The sequence below is a fragment of the Calonectris borealis genome, chromosome 8, assembly GCF_964195595.1.
Source record: "Calonectris borealis chromosome 8, bCalBor7.hap1.2, whole genome shotgun sequence".
NCBI lineage: Eukaryota > Metazoa > Chordata > Aves > Procellariiformes > Procellariidae > Calonectris > Calonectris borealis.
The window spans coordinates 21,529,669-21,551,337 of record NC_134319.1 but is presented as its reverse complement, the minus strand read 5'-3'; the positions used below and the strand labels follow the sequence as shown (position 1 = coordinate 21,551,337).

General features: G+C 38.6%; 1 protein-coding gene across 2 annotated transcripts in view; it reads left to right on the top strand.

Moving 5' to 3' along the window:
• PLPPR5 (phospholipid phosphatase related 5) overlaps nucleotides 1–21,669 on the top strand; it is a 206,582-nt gene that overhangs the window by 131,144 nt on the left and 53,769 nt on the right. For both annotated transcript variants that reach the window (XM_075156378.1, XM_075156380.1), the window contains one exon: nucleotides 10,126–10,200. In XM_075156378.1, coding sequence (XP_075012479.1) covers nucleotides 10,126–10,200 — 75 coding nt within the window. The remainder of the gene's footprint in view (nucleotides 1–10,125; nucleotides 10,201–21,669) is intronic.

The window sequence follows — 21,669 nt, the reverse complement described above, 5'->3', positions numbered from 1 at the left end:
TGAACCCTTTTTCTTAGAGCTGAGTGAACAACTCCTAAGGAACAACTCCTTTAGTGAAAGTAACCCTTTTTTTCTTTTTTTTGCAGTTGTCATGAAACAGAATCTGTTGGATTTTTACAAAGAGTAAATATTGAATGGTTGGTTAGGATGTGCTGAGCTTTGGAATGTTCTTCCCAAAACCTTTAGAGAAGAAAGCCAGCAATGGGCAGCACGTATCTGGGATGGTGAGGGAGGAAATTGTGGAGAAGAATTCTGGAATCGGGAGTTTCGGATAGGACTTTGGCAATGCTACAAAACCATAAACAAAAAAGGGGGAGATGTGGAGAAGAATTAAGAGGTGGCCTAATGAGTACCAGCTGATTCAAGAACAGAAACAGGTGAAGGGAATTGTGAGCAGACATGTGATTGTTGCCAGAAGGAAGATATAAGAGAGGCAACGGAGAGAGACAAGGGAGAGAGATGCAATGAATGGAGAGGGATGGTAGGGCTGCCCTGTTATGATAAAGGCTGTGCATGTATCTATCTGTTGCCACAGAAACAGGATAAACCAACTTTGTTAGCAGCCATCTGTCACTCCTACAGATACTGCCGCCTTGTGCATGAGTGATTAAAACACATGTGAGACAATGCAGTAGGTTCAGTCTGAGGGGATGGCTTTTCAAACCCTTGGCAAGTGCTACTAGGAAGCTCCAAGTACCGCTCAGTCAATAAGAACAGCTACTGATAAGCTCATCACAACATACGGTTGAATGCTACATAGATTCAGAGCACCAACTAGCATGTTAGGAAAACTACACAGGTGTTACATATGTAATATGCATGTTATCAACTACAAAATTAGGAGTGAAGTGCAGAAGCGGCTATGATACATAGAAGGATGCTTAATACTTAAGCAGGGATGTAGGTGTATACAGAGTTGATTGATCTTGTGAGATAAGGTGTTGGTGTGGTTTCTCATGTCGGTAATAGTAAAAAGAAGCTGCTTACCTGATTATACAGATTGTGGAGAGGACTAGTTCTTTTAGCAGAAGACTGTCCTACAAATAAGATGCATCTTGACCATCTGTTGCCAGATGGAAGTGTTCTACTTCTGAATCACTGGCTGCAATGACATATTTAGAAAATGAATCTTTCATGGATAGATTCACAGCACAAACTGTTTGTGATGAACCTTACATACACATGCTGAGGTTATATTTTCTGTTTACTTGGCCTTAAGTTATAGTATGGCTATATACTCCTGTGAACATATTGTTATTTAGTAGATAGCAAATCCTGCAGTTCGCACCCACCCTTTGTGAGGTATCCCAGTTAACTGAATAAGAAGTACATAATTTATCACTAAAAAATGCGAACACAACATAGAGGTCCTATTTAATTTTTATTTTGAAATCTGTAAATTTATTTGAGGAGTATGTAGGATTCAGCATATTACTTAGGTGGCCAGTGCAGGCAGTGTTTTGATATTCAGGCAGGCCCAGAACACAGCCAATTGACTCATACACCTTCACTTACAGGTCTGTACTTAAATTTCCGCTGTGAAAAAAAATCACATTTTTTTCTTTCTTTTTTTCTTTAAGATATTTACTGTGATTTCTTTTGTGAACAGAGATTAAGAACAAGAAAAAAATTATACATAAGCTAACTGGGAACTTTACAATTACGCAGTAAAATTTTAAGTCATTACTGTTTTAATGAAGTATAAAGATGATTATCATACTTAAGTTCTTTGAAGTTTAATTGGCTTTTTACACATATTATTATGCACAAATTAGGTCTTATACAGAAGCTGAGAACTGTCAGTGAATTTTTTCTCAGCAGAAATAATGCCAGGTTTTAGTCTTACATGAGCTGAAATGAACTGAGTTTATTTGGCCAGAAGGAAATAGAACAAATAAGTGGAATCTGAAGAAACAGCATATAGAGATTTATATGTGCCAGCCTCCATCAAATTTGTCTAAATGAGAAATAATTGATAAACAGATTGTTGCAGTGTGAGAGAGACTCTCACACTGGTGACATGGTGCACCTCTTTGATTTTGAAAAAGAACAACCATACCAGCTCCCATCTGTAGTTGCATCACATCTTTTTGGCAATACAGAATTTGCTTAGATAGTCACATGAGGAAAGTACTTTTACAGTATTTTAAGATACAGTTTAAAGAAAAGCAGCAGCTAAAGGCTGGGAAGAAAACTATTACAGTGTGTTCAGCCCAGCTTCCCAAAAATCGCCATCAAGAATTCTGCAGATCAGCAGTTCAAGACAACTTGAGATGCAGCTGTTATTGAATACAAATTACTTTTGATATACATGTGACTGTAGTGACTTCTTCTTTATATATACTTTTGGTGAACATTAGAGCAGTTGATTTTTTTCTGGCAAAAAATGTTTAGAAATAGCAATTTTCATAGGCGTATGAGCTAACTTTTAATTAATACAAGGTGGAATTGATCCTTGTAACAGAAACAATAATGCGTGATATTTACATCTACTCAAAACTAATCGGCATAACTCAAAATTTGGATATTTGGCAGTAATGAGAATTAAAAAATCAGGAAAGAAATGTCAATACTGAATAAATAAATTTGAGGAAATAACAATATGACCTCACTTTGTTATTATTTTGTTCTAATAATACTGTTAATGAGACACACAGAAAGTACATTAATCAGCTGGATAAGGTTTATCAGCCGCTGTTTCACATCTGATTCCATGTGAAGCTATATGACAGATAGGTCAACGTCCATTGCTTACGGTGGGCTGACTCCACATCCATCATTGGTAGCGACTGTGACTGATCAGCCCCAGAGTTGAAATAAGCAATCCACAAATGTCCCTGCAGATCCTATATGGCAAACTGGAAAATGAATAGCGAAAGTGTGTCTGGCCATAAAGTACTTCAGGGACTCTAAATACTCGACTGAGCACTGAGTGAGGCAACGAACTGCGGGACAAAAGGTGCTTATCATATGTAGGTACAATCATGGATGCATCAAGCAAGCTTGACTCACCCACCACCTCCACAGCACTACCAGCCTTGACTGTGAGGGACCTTTGGCAGCAGTAATTCTAGTGTCATCAGCGTGCAACTTAAAAAAAAAGTTTAAATTCACACAATTATGTTTTATTTGTGAATTATTTGCTCAGAACTTTTAGGACTCAAGACTTGGTTACATTGGGTTTGAAACAGACCCAATATTGCTACCCCATTGCACGGCCTGTCTCATTCGTACCTCACTGGCCATTGGTAATACACAGAGAGCTGCAGCTGATTTTACCTTGCCTGGTAAATCCATTCCTGACTGCAGAGCAAGCTGTAGACTAAGACTAGCTGTTTAAAACATTCCATATACTTGAATATTTTGTTTCTAAAACAGAGAGAAAAATGAAGACAATAAGCTATTCCAAGATCTGTATGGGGACAGTTACACTGTACTAGCTAGTTTAGTGAGTATCTCTGCAGAGATTCCCACAATCAGCTGCCTGACTGTGGGAAGGTGTCTTTGTAGGTACCTCCTGAGTGGCAAGGGCTTCCTGTTGTTACGGTAGAGGATTGTTGTCACATCCGTGTTGGATGGGATTTCATGTCAGCACCAGGATTTTCCTCCTTCACTCCAGTGGGGTCTTTTTTAAAGTACAAAACTACAGGATTAAGATTTGCCTTGATTTCACAAATGAAGTAATTTTATGAAATTCTTTTATTGGTTAATCCCATATTAATTTGCCTGCTTGCAAAACAAGTGCATTCTTCCCTCATCTTCTTAACATAAAAATGACATTGTTATTTCTGATAAGGCAGTTTGTTGGGCACAACTTAATCCTGTTGCTACAAACATAATCCAGTGAATCGTCTTCTTGCTGATAACAATTTTTACTATTTGAACTCCTGTGGGAGCTTTTGATTTGGTGTTTGACAGGCTTCCAGGTCCTCCTAATGTTAATCTTCAGATAATGAGTAATCTAAGAAAGAGAGGGATAAAGTTTCTCTGGTTCCTAACTTTCATCTTTCATGGTAATAAGATTGTCTCTCAATACTGTTTCAGCAGTTTCTTAAAAACTCATTTTATTTAATTTCAAGACAGGAGATCACAGTTTAGTTCTCAGTATCATCACAAATGTACACCCATCAGAAGGCCAGCAATGAATGAAGAAACAAGAGACATTTGTGCAACATATGTGGAAATCACTGGGGAAAATATTGTGTTGGTATATGTTGCACTGCCTCCAATCTGCTGATAACATTCTCCTCCACATTTCATTTACTCTTGACCTAGACGTTGCTGTCCAATGGCAATCACTGATAGCCCGGCAGATGCTACCAGGACCTTGTTGGCTATGGATTAATACACTTGTGAGGTCAAAGGTTATTTGGAGGAAGTGGCAAAGCGAGTAACTGCCCTGGGCTTCAGAGGGAAAGAGCATCTGAGTTCATTACTAAGGTTCACCAGTTAGTGGCACTCATGAATTTTCAGGTAGCAAAAGCAGCCAAGAGTGCCTTTTCCTGCCCTCATCAGGGTGATTTGCAATTGTTCTTCTCTCATGTGTCTCTCAGCTGATAGCAACCTATTCTTGCACAGTTTAGATTTCATTGGCTTCACACTTTGCTTTTGAATATACATGAAAATGTTGACTTTGATCTGTATGATCTGTGTCCAAGTTATCTTAAATAGTAATTTCTCCCCTAGCATCTTTACCATCAGTATAAGCTGTGTTAATTCTGTTCCTTTTTCCTGTTGTGTACGTAAGAGATACCTTCTCTCTCCTATTGGGGAGAATTGGCTCTCATGTATTTCTTTTCTTACTTTGGCAGATGTGGAGCCTGAAAGGATCATCATTCCTATTTTTTCATTTTACAGTATTTTTATAGGAGAAAAGCAGTTTGGAAAAATGTCACATATTTGACTGAGAACAAGCTCCCTAGCATTTTATGTGAAAAAGGTATAGACATTAGTGTACAAAATTCTCCGTTTTATCACTCCTATCTGAAGATGAGTTCTTTGATATTCTGTAGTTTGGTTTGATATTCAGGTTACATTAGATATCAGGCTCATCTCTATTCTGTCAGTTATTCAAAGCACTCATTTGCTGTTCATAGAGTTAGAGTTAGCTTCCCATTGCTTTATCTGTCCTCTCTCCTCACACCCCAAGATTAACACTAATATCAGCATCAGGGAAAAGAGCAGCACCAAAGCTTAAAACGTAAGAGAAATCCTCTTGGAGGAAGAGGAAGAATAGTGTGAAAATGTGGAAAACCTAATGAACTGTGTTCTTCTAAAGATTGTTCTGAATATACATTTCAGTATTTCCACCATGAATATGGTTCAGGTTATTACAATATTTTTCTCTGATGATTTTTCTCAGCCTTAGAGAAGCTAAAAAATCAGCTAAATCTGATTTTTGTCAGCTTCAGATCATGTAAGAATTCTTTCTGGTGTAAGAACAGAGACTTCATTATCTGTGAAAGCCTGAGTAGAGTTTGAAAAAGCAGCTGTCTGTGCATATGCATGGGACAGAGAGGTAGCTGGAACATAGGTAAAAATAAAAAGGGAAATCTTCACTAACAGTATTTTCCATGAGTAGAGTATCAACTACTATAAAAATTAACTTTAAAAAGTGTTTTTTTTCACCCCAATGAAATTCAGCAGTGACAAGAGCTATGAAATTTAAGTTGTAAGTATGAAACTCCTCAAGTTTGCACTGTAACTATAATTCTTATGTAGCTGGATATTAGGGCTTTGCCTTTGTGCTCATCAAGGCAAGTCTGCTGGGTGGTGCAGGAGCTGTCAGTCTGGCCATCTGCAGAGACAAAATAGTGGACAATTTGAAACAATGGACTAACCTGAGACAAAGTGGTTGACTGAATTCTTAGCCACCTTCACAGCTAAGTGTTTGACTAATTGGTACAGGAACTATCTAGGTGGGAATTTTGAACTGTCCTGAAGGCTTCCCCAGGCAGCTGCTGCAATGCCCAGACCAATTTGTGTGTTTCAGTGTGTTGATTATCAACCTGGGTGGAGAATCTGGACCTTCCAAGGGACTCCCCAGCTGGTTCATCCTGGAAAATTGATCAAGCTGTATATAAATATCCTTTATCCCACAAACTCTAAGCTCTCATGCTTTACATTCATGGAGTACATTTGCCCTCCTTATTACCTCTATGAAGATTAGATAGGTATGGCACATAAAAATGGTTTCCTATCATGAAGATTTGTTTTCTTCATAGCACAGTGACCTTATTTTCCTGTTTTCTTGACAAATTCAACATTTCCCAGACACATTCTCTGTTTACCTTCTGGCAAGCCACTACGTTTTTACCACACCGGGGAGTGTAAGTGCTACAGATAGTTCTAGTGAGCTTTATTTGCATTTTAGTAGATTTTTTGTAGTTCAGAGCATATCTTTACATCTCCTGAATTATTGATAAGTACTTTTTCCTTGGTGTAGGTGAACTTCACCCATAAATGGAAAGAGATAAATGAAATAGAATATGCCATTTTTATTTCTAGCTGAATCCTAAGTTACAGGGAAACCTGTTATGGAACAGGACATCTTGTAATGATACAGTAGTGTCTTAGTTCTGCTTGGCACTTGTATAACAAGCTATGGAAGATGGGCAGCACCAGGCTCTCAAATTGCCTTCACACTGGCTTTCACCAAAAAGGGGACATGCAAGAAGACAGTCATACAAATGGCAACTGTGGATAATACAAGTAGTAAAATAGCGAGAAGATTAAGGGACTCCCTTTCAGAACTAAGGATATTTGAGCTCATTTTGTGGCTCTGGCAGAAACGTGGTATTAAGTAAATCCCTTGAAGTCATATTCAAGCTGTGAGCCCAAGTACTTCCTCTTCAGTTTCTGAATAATGTTGGAAGTGCATAAACTCTAGGCATCTTACTTTTTTACATTAAAAGTTTCCCAGAGCTTGTTGCTGATGTCACATCCAAAGAGGAGGTCTCCCTGTGAACCTGAAGTACCTGAGCCAGTAGGCATGCCTAGAAATCGCTTGTAGAATTGATTTCCAGGCAAAATGCAGGGCAGTGACTGCTTTTTGTAAAAACATTCTGCTGTTTTGTCCATGGTCTTGTGGCAAAACTCCTACCCCCTTTACACGGTAGCTAAAAGTAAAAAAAAAAAATACCCTAGAAACATGAACGCAATTCTCTCATGTTGAGGGGAGGTGCTGAGGCTTTTTATAAATTGAATGGATTTTGATCCAAATGGGATCAGAAAGACTGAGAGCATGTTTGTGACAACTGTATAAATTGAGGATGTTCAGCCTACAGCTGCCAAGTGTGAAATTCACCTGTGGCTCATAACCAGCCTTCATTTAGAGCTGCGGGGGGGTACCGCCGCTCAGGCAGACGCTGTTGTCCAGAGCTCCTCCTGGAGGTGTGTGCTTGCAATCTTTCTTCCAAAAACCCAGAGAGCACAGATGTGAACATGACACCCTACTCTAGCAGTGAGGCAGATTGATGATGACATGTGGCAGGGGTAGGCTTGTCTGGAGAGTAATCCTGTAGGCTGCTGTTAGGCATACCCCCAGAACAGCAGCTGGAAGGAGGCAGACTGCCTAATGCATACAGTGGGGTACTGCCAGAGAAACTGTTTCATAGGCTGCCTAGTAACTAGTTACATAAAAAGGCTTCATATTACTAAAACAGAACTAGTTCTTTACCAAGAGCTATTTATAGGCATACTTGTAGCATTTCAGCCATGCCCTCACAGATGGCTTCTTGTTGCCTCATTCAGGCTCACTCATCTTCCTCCAAACTCACAGCAGCAACCTCTGGAAAGGCAATTTCACATATGGTATGTGTTTATCCTGTTCCAGGCTCCAACCAGTGTCCGTCTCCATGTTATGGAAAAGGAAATTCTGGAACACACCTCAGGCTCTACAGTTCATCACCATTTTGGTGACAGCTTTAGGCATTGGCAGATACCCATCTGCAGTACTTATGCAACATTACAAGAACATGTCTCTCCTTTAATGCTATGCTGGAGAAGTCAAATCTTAGGCCCTTTTTGTTCTTGAGGTAAAGCTGAAGAGCGGCCATGTATTGGTCCTTGATGCTCAGAGCTTGTTTTCTTTTCTTCAATGTACAATTAGCACTCAATAAATAATAAATAAGTGCTATGTTGGTGTCTCTTTAATGAGCTGAGCCTATAGTCCCAATGTGCAGTAGCTGTGCATGCACATCTCCATATGCAATATTAATGGTTATATTATGTAACCATATAACGGAGTGTCGAGGAGTGTCCGGGACTCTTTCCTGACTGAGGATTTAAATGGACTATGAACAGCAGAGTTTGGGCCCTGGATGCATACAAGTAAATTGATCACAGCAGAGCCACCATTTTCTATTTGCCTGATAAGTAAGTTTAGCCTTTAACAATCTGAGAGAGGTTTCAAGAACATATGCAGTACTGCTTGCTTATGAAGCATTTTCTTGTTCATTGCTTTGGATAAACACAAGCTGAATGCAGATAACCACTGCTGTGTTTGATAGCACCAAAGACTGGGCTAAAAATGCTCAGAGTGACATGGTCGCAGCTGAAAAGCTCATAGCTCACAGGGAGACCCCAGCTGGTGCATGCACAACTCCCACTGAACGGAGCAACAGCTCTGTTTCCACATTTCTGCTAACTGACTCAGAAGGGGAAGGAGGCACAGTGTCAGAGTCCCTCAGCCACCTTCGCGAGGGGAAGAGGGCATCAAAGATGCTCAGTGCATTGCTGGGAGCCAGGCTGCACACACACATAGCAGGGTTTGTTTTTCCGATATTGCTTGGAAGCATCTGCTTTCTTTTCTCTTTAGTGTGCTGCCTGCTGGACTGTTTAGCCCCAAGCCCTGTATGAAATATGCACATGCACAGGCAGGGCATGGGCGGGAGAAAGAGAAGAGTCAGCTGCAGCTTTAAGTAAGCATCAGAGGAAGAAAGGGAATCAAAGATGGATTTGGGAGGCCATGGAAGAGAGAGAGAAGGAGATGCAAGATGTTGGAAGATGTGCTACATGAGAGAAGCTGAATGAGGGAGTATGTGAAAAGGGTAAAGAGAAACTGGAGGGGGAACACAGGGAGACCGCAGGGAAAGAACATAAAAAAGGAGTGAATGGTGAGACAGAAATGAAGAACAGTAAGGGGCACAATTGAGAAAAGCAGAAGAGGGCTAACGGACTATTTCAGTATCTTTTAGGAATAGCCTAGAGAGAAGCTTTTAAAACTAGAGTTTTAAAAATTAAATAATCAAAGCCATAGTGTTTTTTTTTTTTAAGGAAAAAGAGAGCAATCTAGAGGGGCTGCCCAGCATTTAGAAGTTTTCTAATTCTTGAGGATGCTAACTCCTCTGGATATTTTAGTCATGGGCTGATTCCTAGGATCCACAGTGCGTTGTTTTCTGCTCTTCTTTTTCTATGGCAGAGATTAGTAGTGCAGGTTTTTCTTCCAGGCAGTTATTGCTTTTTTGGTTTGTATATTTTTAACAACAGATCTTAATTTTCTTGCAAGGGACTAGGAAAGTTTTTGTAGCTGTAATGTTGAGAATAAATGTTCTGTGGAACCTTCAGAACCAGAAATCTACTGTACTGTGACTGCAAGACATGAGTTCACATCCTGGTAGTTCCTTCTAGTCCTATGTTCCCATGCTTCTGTAGAAGCCTGGTAGAATAAAATTTTAGTTTTGAAAACTTTTAAGCCTTCAACTAATGCCCCTTCAACAAAGCCCTCTAGTATAAACTTTAAGAACATGCTTAAGTTTCTTTGAAGTCAATACAATTAGAAAAGCTCTGCTGAAAAGAGATAAAGGATTTGATTTGTTGAAGTATGCAGGGGTATAATTAAAACAATTTTAAGTACAAATCTTTGTATAGATACTGTTATTTGGAACAAAAATGGCTGGAATCAATTTAACAAAATAGTAAAATCTAAATTAACTGGAAGCTCTTTCATATTGGAATAAAGGAGCACACAAGAACAGTCCTCTTCCCTGTTGTAATTCTCACCGTTCCTTATTTTGGTACAAATCTGTGTTTTAAGCAGGCCTTTTATAGTTTGCTGTGGGCACATTATTCTGAACAACGCTAGCTTTTTACAGATGGACACAATATACTTTGTTTCCTTCACAGGGGAACATGATTTCAAACAGCAGGCATCAGTCTCTGAGAAGCTACATGATGTTGCCATTCTTCATATTAATTGAGGTAAGAAAATACTGTAGATACATTGCTAAGTTCTTGAGTGTATTTTTGAAGAAAATGCTCTCAGCAGCAACGGATTTATATTTTACCAACCTATTTATGTTTATCTCAATATGGACTGCTATCTGCTAGTTGGCAATCACTTATGGCAGTTGTGAATAAATTTTTTCTCCCCATACTGTATTTTTTTTCCACCAGTTCTTTCATGAGAGGAAATGAAGGGGGATCCCTATGCCTACAATTTCATTTTAAGTGGATGTGATGTTCTGAAGTGCTGTAATCCAGGAGAGTGAAGTACCTCTGAGCTGGACCCATATAGATATTCGTGGTTAAATCTTGATAATAATACTCCATCTGTCTAGAATTCTTTTCGTTTATCAATCTTAAACCACCTTACATTTGAGAGTAAATATCATTATTTTAATTTTAAAGATAGGGAGCAGTGAAACAGGAAGTTACTTTAATGTTCAGGGTCGTTCAGTCTGTCAGGAACAGGAGACATTTTGGAATAATGCATGTCAAGTAACTTAAGCATCATCTAAACCAGTCTGCATTTCTTTTGCTTTTATTTTTGAGACTATTCTTACTGAGGCACTATAAACAATTCCTTTTCTTTACTCTGATGCTTGTAGGTCACGCTCATAGCAGAACTGACGCCAGTTATGTCTGCCCTGCAGTGGAGCTGGAGCTACAGCATGGCATAGATCTGTTTGGCTCTATTTGATCTGACTTTAAGGTGGTCACTTCAGCCTCTCCATGAACTCAGCAGAACTTGCCACCTGCAGGGATTTTGGAGTGCCTGGCTGCTGTGGCTATATCTCCACTGTTAACCTAATTGTGCTAAAGCTAGCTTAGCCAGGGTTACATCCAGAGGGATATGGATAAGGATGCTGCACAGCCATAGCTGTGTGGGTGGCCAGGGGCACACTCTTTGCACTCAAGTGTGTGAGTCTGGCAGGTACAGCCCCTTAGTCCCAGTAGTAAACCTTGTACTAGCATTGAGGTGTAAGTGCACTACAGTGCAGTCACCCAAGGCCTGTGGTGCGGAAATGTCCCATTTCTGGCTAGGTGCAAGCTCACTTCTAGAGAATGGACCAAACTAGATTGTAACAAATATATTATTATATAACAATATATATCTTGCAGAACCCAATAAAATATCGGTGTGAAGGAGAATGTAACTTCTTCATAGGGCAGGTTTTACACTGGTAACTCAGTTTAGGGTAGCTGTGCCCATTTATATTAGCAGAGGTTTTGTTCCCGTTTCTCTTAAGGCATTTCTACATCCAAAACATTTGGATCACATATAAAATTCAGGCACCATTTTGCTTACTTTTTAATGCATGCTAATTGTAATGAAAAATCCTGATGGTTCTTCCAGGCTTGCCAGCTGATTTGGTATGAGGGAGCCTGAGGGAGATGATTAAGCTACATTTTGAGCACAATCTTTCCTGACTTACTTGTGCACACTGGTATCATTGGATTCTGGGGACTGCAGATCAAAATATAACATCTTCAGATAAACATTGCTTAGGCTGAGGAAGAGTGGGGGATTTGCATTCAATTTTCTGCTCAACCACAGACTTCGTGGGCCGTATTGAACATGCCACTTGGGCCTTATGGCAGAGGCAATTGGGCATTGTTATGCCTGGATTTTAGGCAGTCTGTTTGGTATCAGTTGTTCTGGGGGTTTCAGTGGTGCTTAATATTGGACTTCAGAAGTAAAAGTTGAGGAGCATTAAGATTCCCCTGTGGATCTAGTTCCTAGACTCTCTGTGTCTTGGTACCCATCTCCTTACCTCACACTGTACTGGGAAACCAGTGCTTTGGTTGCTGTAGAATGCTTAGATCCTTCTGTGATACATTTAGAGACATCTGATAAATGGAGAGTGGGGGATGTCATAAATTGAGGGAGAATATAGCAATATGCCAAGGAAAAGTTTTTTATGGTGTAAACATTATGACTTAAGTGACCTTTCCTGAAGAAATTTTCATCCTCCATGGAGTCTTTCTTCTTTGCCTTTTAAATTACAGTGGGTTTTTTATCAGCACATTTTGGAAATTTCTTCCATGTGGATAGAAAATTGTTTCATTGCCTGGCATTATTTCTGTCACATCTTTTCAGCTAGTTTTGTAACTTGGCAATTTATGTTCACTGTTCTCAAGTAATGTTTGTGATCCACTGTGATACAAATCACTGCAGATCCACTAGCTTTTCTGGCTTGTGCTATGTCACACTGAGACAGCATCAAGATGCATGACCTTTGTATCATCAAATCTAATGGCATTAGGGGATCCAAAACTCTGATGATGTCATGATACTATTATATATGTTTATGTTGTGGAAGTCATTAGGGAGACAGTACCGAGCAGCTAGAGCTCTATGGGGATCAGGAGACATGATTTCTATTCCTGAATGTTGGGGGGAATCGCTTAGCCTTATTCAACTTCTGGCTCATTATTTGTAAAATCTGAATAACAATTCTACACCCGCTTTTGATAAGATACAGAGACAGAAGACAACAGATATGTTGTAGCAGTACTCTATTCTATAATCACTTGCTGTTATCATTGTTCTCCAGGATCAAAAGGTGATCCAAATGTTGTAACATCTGTAATTCTCTTTTTAAAGCAACTGGATAAAAGAAGTATGCAATATTTCAGCACCTGGGTTTAGGTATTTGGGTAATGAAAAGGTCTGTAAGCTTTCTCAGCCTTCCTTTAAAAGCCTCGTTGTATGTTCCTCACTTCTCTAGCAGAAGAAATTAGTCTACTCACGTACATAAAAGACATGATAAGGCATCAGTTGTGCTTACACTTAGGCTGCAGCTGGAGAGCAAAAGAAGGTATCAGGTAAGGGTTCAACTATCTGCAGCCATGCTGCCACAAAACCAAGTCCTCTGTACTGACAAAAGGGAATAGAAGCCATGAGGTGCCAGTAGCAGTAGTGGTGATGGTCATTTGGCGGTGATTGCCTGTAGAGACCTGACGTGTCTGCAAAATTTATAGGACTGGGCTAGTCTGTCAGAGAAACTGTTTATTTGCAGAGGCACAGTAGTAACTAAGTGGCTGTGTATGGCTGTGCCAGCCTGTAGTTCAAGAGTTTATTTTGCATGGGACACAGAAAAAATCCGCTTTCCTGGAAATCTGTCAGCCTTTATTGACTTGATCATTAGAGCATTTGAGGAGATGTAAATGGCATACAGGGTATGACACAGGACCGTATGCAAGTCCTAGCTTGCTTCTCAGAGAAGTGTGTCTGAGATGCTGTTGCTCTCCATGCCACTGATGTCCTGACAGCACTTTCTCCTGAGCTCTACAGCAGCCGGGATCAGGGGCTTAGCCCTCAGCTAAGGCTTGGCCCAGCACTCCTGGCTGGGAGGTAAGCAGGGGCAGCACAGCGTGGGGCAGCACAGCTAAAGCTATATGAAGGTCAGTAAGTACCTTAGCCCTAGAAGATGTGAGGATGCTTGTTGGAAGTTACAGCAGGGAAGAGTTACATACATGTTAGTCAGGTTCAATTTCACTCTCCTCAGAAAAATATGACTTTTTCATGAGTAGCCTGGAGGTTAGGAGCAAAAGAAAAAGTGGAGATCAGAGTGATTTATGTTAGGGGAATGCTAGGAGTAGTTCCTCTCTTGCAACAAGGCAGAATAAGGTTTTCTGCACTTCTTAGAGCTTGCTCCCAAGCATAGGTTCAACTCTGCTAAGCAATGATGTTACATCAGGAGATAATTTATTTGGTAGATCTAGTTTCTGTGCTCTTGGCCTTTCTAGCAATATATAGTGGAATTTTTTTCCTAACTTATTTCTAACCTTGGGAGAGAAATTATCTAAACAGATGAGATGTACAGAAACTTTCAGTGGTAAGAAAACCAGGGTCTCTGTAGACTTCATTCTTATGGTGATACTAAGCTCTTTCAAAATGTCAGCTTTTCTCTACAGAACAGTCTTGTAAGCTACTACTGTCAACCTTTCCAAAAACCTCTGTCCTCTTCAATTCACAAATGATAGAAAACATGCACCTGGGTATTCTGTCATCTGTTCCAGATACTTTCATTAGTCTAATTCAAAGACATGAACCTCTTTTTATCTGTTGATCCTAGTGGATGGGACTAGGAGTTTGTATCTGACTACCCAGGCTGGAGGAAAAAATGTCAATTCTATAAGACTTTGAAAGCTCAAAAACTGAATCCGAGTGGCAGAACTTGAGCTGTGCAAACATCTGTTATATGCTATTGCTGTCAAGAGCTAATGCTGGTTCAAGGTATCATTTATGCAGTCTCTTTTATACTTGGTTTTCTGTATCAGACATTGAATTCTTATGGTATGTTCCTGCACTCGTTTATTTATTGTTTTCCTACTAGTACCTTTTCCATTAAAGAAGTTAATGTAAGCATCAGATTTTGAGATTAATCTGCTCAAAGCCATGCAATATCAGAAGTTAGTTTCTCCAGCAGTATCAACTTATGCAGCTATTATGACAGACCATGAATTTAGATTCCAAAGGCCAATTATTGGTCAAGAGTATTGTTCAATTTTCCTTTGACCTAAATTTTCCCTACCTTGTCCGTTCTTATGCAAAATCCGATTTATTTCTCCTTTCTCTGAGATGTTTTAACTCGTTTGTTGTTTAGTGAAATATCTTTTTTTAACATGTGTGCTGAAAACAGCTGTCCAAGTAACAGCTATGAGGTAACCTTAGCTATCTCTCTTTAATGGAGATACTTTAGATATGACAGTTAGCTGTCAAAAATGCCTGCTGGACTCAGTCTTAACTACCCTAAATCTAACTTAGTATCACCAAGTGCAAACTTTTGCTAATTTTGCACACTTTTGCAATTTTAGGCTTAGGCATTCTCCTACTAAAAGCATTAAGTGGTACTATTTAAACGATCTATTTTATCTGTTTTTTCTGGTTTTCTTTTTTTTCCATAGTATATGGAAGTGCATATAAGTATATACTCACTGGAATCTCTAGTGAAGGTATAATTCTTTCACCTGGTATTAACTTTTAGAAATTACTAAACTTAGTTTTTTGAATGCAGGAATTAGAATATTACTAACTCTGGCAGTGGGCAGGTTCTTTAATATACGTACCTATGAGAATATTGACTTCTATTTACTTCAGATACTTCAGAGTTACATTCATCAACCTATCTAAATTTTGTCAAAAATTTACCTTAATGTGCAAGGGACTTCTGACTTCTTAGCATAGAGCTGTGAACTGTGCTTAACTACACTGATAGGCTTTGTCCTTTTTTAGTTTTTGTTGGGGATATGTTTTGTAGCAATACAGCAATGGCTTTTTTTCATGCTTCTCAGGAGATCCTGGCTGACATTTATCTCTGCCGTGGTTATGCACTCTGCAGAGCTCTTTATGCAATTTATTCTCCATTGAATTGTGAGCTTTCTCATAGCTGAGAATCAAGATGACTCAGACAATGTACAGCTGATTCAACAGTAGGAAGTCAATCTTAGTTTCTCCTTTACTCTTTGGGTTCTAAGGATTTATTTTCTGCCTAAGAAGGACATTATTTATAATCTCTCTTGTGTAATTTTCTCAGCCTACCATTTTCTTCTCCTCTTTTTTTCTGTTTCCAGTATCTAAGTAGCTTGTCAATAGTCTTAAACCAGTAAGGCACTTAGCATAGGATGCAGAAACTAGTTGCACGTGAATGACTGAACTGCAGTTGTATGAATTTGTGGTGATACTGGAAATCCAACAAGGAAGTAAGTAAAAAGCATTTCACATCTCCCATCAAAATAGCCAGCCTTCAAAATCTCAACTTATCAAACAATCTTTATTTTAATTTATAACTCTCAAAATATATTTTTTCTTTAAAGCTAGAATTTTTTTTTTTTTTTTGCAATAGACCTTAAAGATATTGCACTGAAGTGAAACACTAGATATGTATACTGGAGTCTGCTCTTAGATAAGTAGAGTTAGAGTGTGGTTTCTGCTTTTACCAAGTATATTTGTTGGTGCTCATTTATTTGCATATTTATTCCCATTCCAAGATTTGTAATCCCCTTTAGGTATGGAGTAAGATACCTGGTAACTTTTTTCTTCAATGTGAAATGAAACAGCACATGAACAGGAAAGTGCAATATTAAAATGTCATGCAGATTTGTTTCTAATAATACTGTTATGTATTGTTGATCTCTTCTCCACGATTTAGCTCTTAAGTCTCTGTGTAGCTACTTGAATGCAAAATGTAGGTCCTGAAAAGAATTACTGAAAGTATAAAGACTATGATAGCAGTTCTACCATAATAATAATAACAACAAAACCAACAGTAATTTAAAAATATATTCAGCTGTTTTTTTAAATTATGTTGTAAGAAAATGAGAACTGTTTTAAAGCAATGCAGTGCTTTAAATACCATGGATAAATGCAAAATACCAGGACAGGATCAAATACACACAGTCTTTGATGGAATTGAAGTTATACAGAGATTTAATAGGAAAAATAAAATAAATAAATAAATTGTAGCTGAAAACCCTACTTCATAGCTTTCGGTGACTTTGGCTGTCCTTGGCTTGCTCGTTGGTGGAAAGCTGTTCCTTCAATTACAAGTAGCCCTTTGACCCATTTTGACTTAGGGAAAATATATTTTTGACTGTCCTGTGTATTTCTTGGAGCATCTGAATTGGGGGAGATGATTTTTTTTTTCTAATCTTGCATTCCATTATCTACTCCTGGCTTATGACTTCAGATACAAATACAATCATAACAGGTGGCACAAAGATGTTGCTTTAGGGAAATACATGAACTTTGAAGTAGGAAGCGAATTGCTTAGGCAGTCTTTGTCATTAAATTTGTCCAGGATGTTATAGAGATCATCTTACAGAGCAATTGTCATGACTGATTGTCCTCTAACCCCATTCCAAAAACAGAAAAAAAAATTATTGGTCCTTTTAAAATCTTGCTGAATTTGATATATCAATCATTTGACAAAGAGCATGGAGGGAAATACATCTCTAGAAACTGCGTGTGAGTCTCCCGTTCCAATAGATTCTTCTCTCCCTTTGTGAAAATAGAAGTTTACCTGCTCAGAATCTGAGCCTTGTGAATGTTATTGCCTTATATTGATTAGCCTACATTTACTGCACTGTTCATTTAAATAGCTTTTGGATAGAAATTACCTTACATGAAAGTAATTCTTTTACAGTTCTTTTACAGTTTCTAATTTCTGTAATTCATTTTAGTAATGCTTTACAATGAAAAATATATGTGCCATAATACACATCTGTTCCATCATTGCTAGACAGGAATAGTCCACTGTTAGAAACAGTCCCCAGGAGGGCTCTAGCTATCTGTGTAATATTTTACTTTTAAGAACAGCAACACATTTTATTTGACAATGCCCAGAAAAATTAAACTTCCAACCATATCTAACAGGATGATAAACATTCAGAGAGAAGAGGATTTCAACACTAATAATTCACTGAGAGCAATGCAACTGAGAGAGAAAGAACTGATGCTGATGAAAAGCACTAATTGTGCTAATGAAACTTTTTAATGTCTTCTACTGACAAGGCAAGCATTGGAAAGCTGCTGCCTCTTTGAAATGGATAAAGCATAGTAATTCAATAAATGTTCTTTATTTGTAATGTAATCTTCCTAAGCAATTTCTGAGCTTAGCTCTCATAAACTAGTAACACACTAGTAAGCAATTTCACTGTAGCAGATAATTGTTTAAGGACTTGCATAATAGAGAACCAGGTGCATGTAAAAGTCCTGCATGTAAGGGTTGTGTCAGTCACGCCAGGCAATGTGGAAATGAGCCACCTCCCCCTCTTTGTTCATCTTCACCTGCTGGTACTCAACACGATTGTGGTAGCCAATAACATGAAGCAGGTACTGTTTCTCCTGCTTTTCATAATGCCTGTTTTACTTATAAGAAATAGACCAAAGCACAAGAAGGCAGGAAGATAAGATGCTATGGACAGCAGGATCCAAGTGAGCTATAATCTGAGGGAAACTAATCCATGAATGAATTTTTTCTGGAATTGTCTTGAAGTCTGAAGAGGTTTCCAGAATTTTTGCTCTCCTCTCTGATGCAATGACTTTTCCAGCCCTGACCATGAGAAACACAGGGAGAAAAAAATTGCTGGCATCCAGTGAATGTGTTGTGGTTTACCTCTCCTGCTGGCTCTCCTAGAAGAAAGGAGGGCAACATGAGTTCTGTACCTATTGGATATGAACAAGGAGTTGAACTTTCCTTTCTCTGTGGGATATTTTTAGTATGCTTAGGGATATTTTTAGACAGTGGAACTCTTTTCTAAGAACTTGTATAGCATAATTATCCCAATTGGTTTATAAGCTTTATTACTCTGTATTTCTTTAAAACACCCACACTAGTGATATTTTTCTTGAAAATGGAAATGAAAATGAAAAGATTATGTAGAAGTATCTATTCATTACATAAAACTAGTAAGATACAGCTACTGGTGCAGGATTAAATTGCTGTGTATCAACAGTAACAAAAATTTCTCCTTCCAAGATTTTTTTATCTTTGGGGAAGATTTTATGACAAAAGCTGCTCTGCGTCTCCATTTTCACTACCCTTGTTTCTGAGTTGCTAGTGGCAACATACTAAGAGTTGAGATACTAAGTAGAGAGTGAATGATTAAAATCTGTATAGATGATACGCATTTTTTAGAGTCATACATAATACACCATACATGGTTTTCCTAAACTTAGTGTTGACTTTGGCTGTGTAACTAATGCCAAGGTCAGCTGGGACAAATCTGATATTGTTCCCATTTCTGTGGGATGACTTTTCTTTTTTTTTTTTTTTTTTGATAACTGAAATTTTAAATGTTCCTAATGGAATTAAACACTGGACATTAGGATGCCTAATAAGCTAAATAATTTGCTTAAATCCAATTTGGATACTGTCCTAGTTACTGTAGAAGCAGTATTCAGCATGCTGAATATTGGCATTGCTCTATGAAGAAAAGGTTAATGCCATAAAAATTATGTGTCCTAAGATGGTTGTATCTTTTCAGCAACTGCCCACTCTATTTCCCAAAGGTTAATTTTTGTGCTGGCTTAGTGAGAATCTGATTCTGCAGCCCTTATGTTCTGTACTCAGATCTCCTACTGATTTTAATTTCTCTAAATTAACAGAATTCTTACGGGGGGAAAGACCAAACACTAATAATATTTTAATGTGTCTATTTCTGAGGTCGTTGTACTTTATATTTACAGCTTTACCACACAGCAGTCAGTTCAAAGTAAATGAGCCTTATATGCTTCTAAGAATGATAGTTTCTGGCAACGTGAAGAGTGTAAAAACTGCATGATGCTTTTAGGCCATAGGAGTGAAGTCACTAGGCGGTCATAAGAGAAAAGAGATATGGATCTTAGTTCTGGCAGGTATCAATTAATCCTCTCCCGAAATGAATCCTGAAGATATGTTATATTCCTTGATTCTGTCCCAGTGATAAGGCCTTCTTACCCCTCTACCACCTGCCAGGCTTGTGAAGAGCCAGGCTGCCTATGCATAGCCAAGCTCTCTTAATATTGTCCTGCTGTCACGCCAGTGTACTAGCTGCCTGCGTGAGCTGTTGAGCTGCTACCTTTTAATCCTTTTACTCTGGCAGGAGCCTACAGAATCCCCCATTTACTGCATTTTCCCACAGGAAACCTGTAATTTCAACTTCTGATGTTCTTGCCAACTTTGTAAATGTACCCTTGCACAAATGCCTCTCTCCCCACTTTTCCTTCTTTAATAATTTTTTCCCACATGATCACTGGCCACTTCTTTCTTTTAGTACAGTCGGTTGTCTGGAGTTAAGCTGGCCAGCTGGATGAATAAGGCATCAAATGAGTAAGAATTTCCAAAGGCAGTGATCAAAGTAAAGAGTTGTGTATTAACCAAACAAGCATATCTTTTGTTACATAATAATTTGACAGTGTCCCCTGTTGTATCAGTGATATTAATATTCTAATCTAATAAATTTCTTACCCTTTAGCCTAACAATTTGTTAAACACAGTATATTTTTAAATAAGAAGCAATCTCAAGTAAGTTAATTTAGCAAAGAGCTTGAAAGCTTTGGTTATTAATAATTCATGGTACCAACGATAGCAAGTTATCACAAAGGATCTTCAAAAGCTGGTTTGTTTATTATTTTATTATTACTCTGGCTATCTACCTTTCCAGCTGCTCCTTGCAGTTCAGGATTCACTTCTCAAAGCAGCAAAAGCTGTTGCTATGTCTCTCACAAGTGACTTTTCAACCGTTTAAGTTATTTCCTTCCTTGCTGCCTTCCGGAGTCTCCTGCTAATGCTTGACAGTATACTTTTTGCCTGGAAGGTAATTATGATGAGAAATTATGACCAAGTCAAAAGGGTAGCCTCTCGGATTATTTTTTTAAGGACCAATCCTGTAACAGGTTTTATGTAGCACCTTATTGGAGCATATACATATGTCTATGTATAGGACTATTCTTTTAGAAAGGGGAAAATTACAAGATATCTTTGTTGCTACCAGTGTAGGTAAGCGGATGGGCAGTTTCACTTTGTACCAATTCACCAATTTAGAGAAATATGATTTTATTTTTAGATATGAATTACAATAATCAAGTGAATTACAATAATTGCAGTGAATCACCATTAGAATGGATTCTAATCATTAAGACTAAAGACTGCAAATATATGAGTCGGAGTAAATCAGAAGTAATTCACAGAATCACAGAAAAATTTGGGTTTGAGGGAACTCCTGGCAGTCCTGTAATCCACCCATGTGTTCAGAGCAGGGTGACTTCAATTTTAGGTCAGGTTCCTCAGAGCCTTGTCAGTGAAGTCTTGAATATCTCCAAGGACGGAGATACCTTCATAGGAGGAAAGTATCTGAATACTGATGGATGGAACTGGACGGTTCCTGCAACGATTGTTTTGTAGGAATCCAGTCATTCAGAGAAATGCACTTACTAACTTCAATGTGAGCAGGGCTAATGCCTTAAACAAAGGCTGTCTTTGTAGTCCCGCTCTGGTCTTAGCCTTGTAGCCAGAAGGGGTAGTGTAGGGGTGGTGTTCTGCAGAAGGTGGGGGCTTCTCAAAGTGCAGAGGTGTCTGTCCTGCAGGGGGCTTTGTGAAACAAACCAGTGTAGGAAATTCCTGTGAGGTGTGTCCTCACTGGCCTGGTGGTGGTGTCATTCACGGCAGTATCACATGTACGAATGCTTTGTGTCTTTGTAGCTGACTGCTTTTTGTCACTAGACTAAGTTTTCCTCTTTCTTGAATTTTCTGTCTTCACTGCATGCTCATGAACAAGCTACAAAAGAAAGGGCATTTTTCAGAGAAAGGATGTGTGTGAAAACATAAATGTAACATGAATGTCTTGGTGTTGAATGGAAATGTGTGATACCTGTGTTTCCTGTGGATCGTGAATGCTGAGGACTATACCAGGGTACAGAAAAGCTGGGTTCTGGGTGATGAGTATTATGAATGGGACTTT